This window comes from Penaeus japonicus, unplaced genomic scaffold (assembly GCF_977035675.1).
Source record: "Penaeus japonicus unplaced genomic scaffold, GWHDUDI00000001_assembly GWHDUDI00000035, whole genome shotgun sequence".
Taxonomy (NCBI): Eukaryota; Metazoa; Arthropoda; class Malacostraca; order Decapoda; family Penaeidae; genus Penaeus; species Penaeus japonicus.
The window spans coordinates 9,484,801-9,487,300 of NW_028234437.1; the positions used below are offsets into that span (position 1 = coordinate 9,484,801).

Genomic DNA, 2,500 nt, shown 5'->3' on the forward strand with positions numbered 1-2,500 from the left:
ATATATATATATATATATATATGTGTGTGTGTGTGTGTGTGTGTGTGTGTGGTGTGATAGATATAATCGTGTACATATTATATATATAATATATATACATATACATATATACATATATATATAAATATCTATCTATCTATCTATCTATATATATATATATATATATATATATATATATATATATATATATATACATATATATATATATATAATGTATGTAGGTGCGTGCTCATTGTATCTCGTAATTCACTCAGCGACATTTTGATCTTTGAAGGAATTACGACTTCTAGGCAGCGACAATCTCTCTCATATCCAAGACACATTAATACGAAAAGAGGGGGAGGATTGGGAACGCATTAGAATGGCGCATGACGTGGATAGTAATTTTCGGCTAACCAGTGTGCCTATCGACTGAAATGAATGCAAAGTGTACTAGGAGGGCCGCGTCCGCCCGCCACATAGACTTGTCTCGGAACGAAAATATAGAATGCTCGTGGCCGCCGCGCTGCCAGACGAGCGACGCAGGTTAAAAGACATCTCTAGAAGGATCCAAAAGCACCGCATATTCACCAAATCACGATAGATAGCAGGGATGTTAACGAAAGAAGATCTAAAGTCGAGGGGAAATGCGAGGGCTAAAAATACGTGCGGTACGACAAGCTGAGCATCTGGCAGACTCCAGGCCGATCAATGATGAAGATTTCACTTGTGCGTGAGTAGTGGCGGAGGAGCCTTGTGCGCAGCGCTCGCGTTGGGTCTCCCGTTTTTGCTCTTTGAGGGGATGTCACCGTGTCTCAAGTCTGAATAGTTTTTTAAGAATAACCTAAAGAGAGATAAAGTCTTATACCCTTTTTAAGAAGTTATCATTGTTCCTCTTTACTAATTAGAAAAGTAAATAAAGAGAAATAAGCGGAGAAAAGGGAGGAAAATTATTAACATCCTTTTTTTGAGTGTTTTTGTCGTGTGCAGGATTTGATAGCAATCCGAGAAAGAAATCTTGAGACACGCGTTGTGAGAGAGAGAAAAAGGGTCTCATTCCAAAGCAGCGATCTGTGGTTCACGATGTGGCGGGTGTGTGCTATAGTGTTATGTCTAGTGGGTGTTCAGCGCGCGCCCTTGGCCGTGGGGGCGAACACCCAGGCAGAGGACCCCAAGGACCCCGCGGGCTGTGCACCTCCCCTGGAGTTCCTCGTACAGCATAACGTCGCCGCCCAGGAGCATCTTGCACAGCTTCCTAGCAATGGTAAGTGTCACGCGAAGGGAAGTTGGTGTGTGAGTTGAACTCGTGTTTCCGCGCGACGGGTCGTGGCGCGGGAACGTGGGGCGTTCGAGTGTCACGCTGATCTTTAAATTCCCTTCGTGTACTCATTCGTGTGTGAATTCCCCCAACCCTCCAGTGCCGGTGCAGCCTTTGGTGATTTGCAACGTGTTAAAAATAGCGAGAGGAAAATGATCCCACTCGCTATGAAGAAATATAGAGGCAGAGTTGTTGGCGCGAGATGGCAGCGTGTTTGATAGGGGGTCGAGGGGGGTCGGACCCCCTTTACTCCTGGCTGGGGGAGGGCATGCTAGGTGAGCCAAGTAAACAATGTTGAAAGAGGGGAAGCCTGCAGGTGGGACTCACTCGCAGTTGCTGCAGTTTTGGTACGGAGTCGGGAGGGAGAGAGTGTGCCTCGCCCTAAGCCGGGGTCTGGGGTCTGCCTGGCACTTCATGGCCAGACATGTTCGACTGGCCAGGGGGCGAAAGGCAGAGGAGAGCGGAGACCAGGTCGCAGAGAGAGGAGGGATGAATCAAAGTTGTTGTTTTTTCAATGAGAGAAGTACGTTAACCTGAGCTGGGTCTTATCACCAATTCGGCTATTTGTTGCAACCGTCTCACGAGATGACTGAGCATGTACGAGAAAGAGTTGGATAGGCAAAGTTGAGAAGAGAGAGAGAGAGAATGAAAGAGAGAGAGAAAGAGCTGGGGGCGAAGACCTGAGCGCGTGTAGACACAGGGAAGAAGACACGAGAGAGGAGTGAGTATGTGTGTGTGTGTGTGTGCACGCAGGCCGGGCCGCGCACAGTCACCTGGCCCCGTAACCTCCCTGCCGCAAGAGTCAGATTCTCCTTTCCTTGCAAATAACTCCCACTGCAGACTCCTCCCAGCGGCTCAAAACGGCGTGCGGTGAAGAGAGGGAATGTGTTAGCTCATCCATCATCCGCCTTCGCCATCGAGAAAAAGAATTGGCTCTATATCGCGATGTTATCCGAGGGAGACACGAGTCTTGGCGCTGGCGAGAGCAGCCCCGACCTGGAGCAGCGCGCCACCTGTTATCTGCCTTGGGGGCCGAGGCAGGTGTGGGCGGCTCCACCAGGTCGGGCGTGTGGGCGTCTGTCCCGCCCGTGCACGCCCAGTTTTCCTTTCTTTCTCGCACTATCTGTCTCTCTTTCTCTCTCTCCCCACCTTCTACCCTCCTTCTCTCTCTCTCTCTCTCTCTCTCTCTCTCTCTCTCTCTCT

General features: G+C 49.0%; 1 protein-coding gene across 1 annotated transcript in view; it reads left to right on the plus strand.

The window, feature by feature from the left end:
- Positions 1-703: 703 nt before the first annotated feature.
- Positions 704-2,500, plus strand: part of dally (division abnormally delayed protein) — a 439,028-nt gene continuing 437,231 nt past the window's right edge. The window contains exon 1 of the mRNA XM_086531329.1: positions 704-1,243. Within this exon, the coding sequence (XP_086387455.1) occupies positions 1,063-1,243 (181 nt within the window). The 5' untranslated portion in view covers positions 704-1,062. The remainder of the gene's footprint in view (positions 1,244-2,500) is intronic.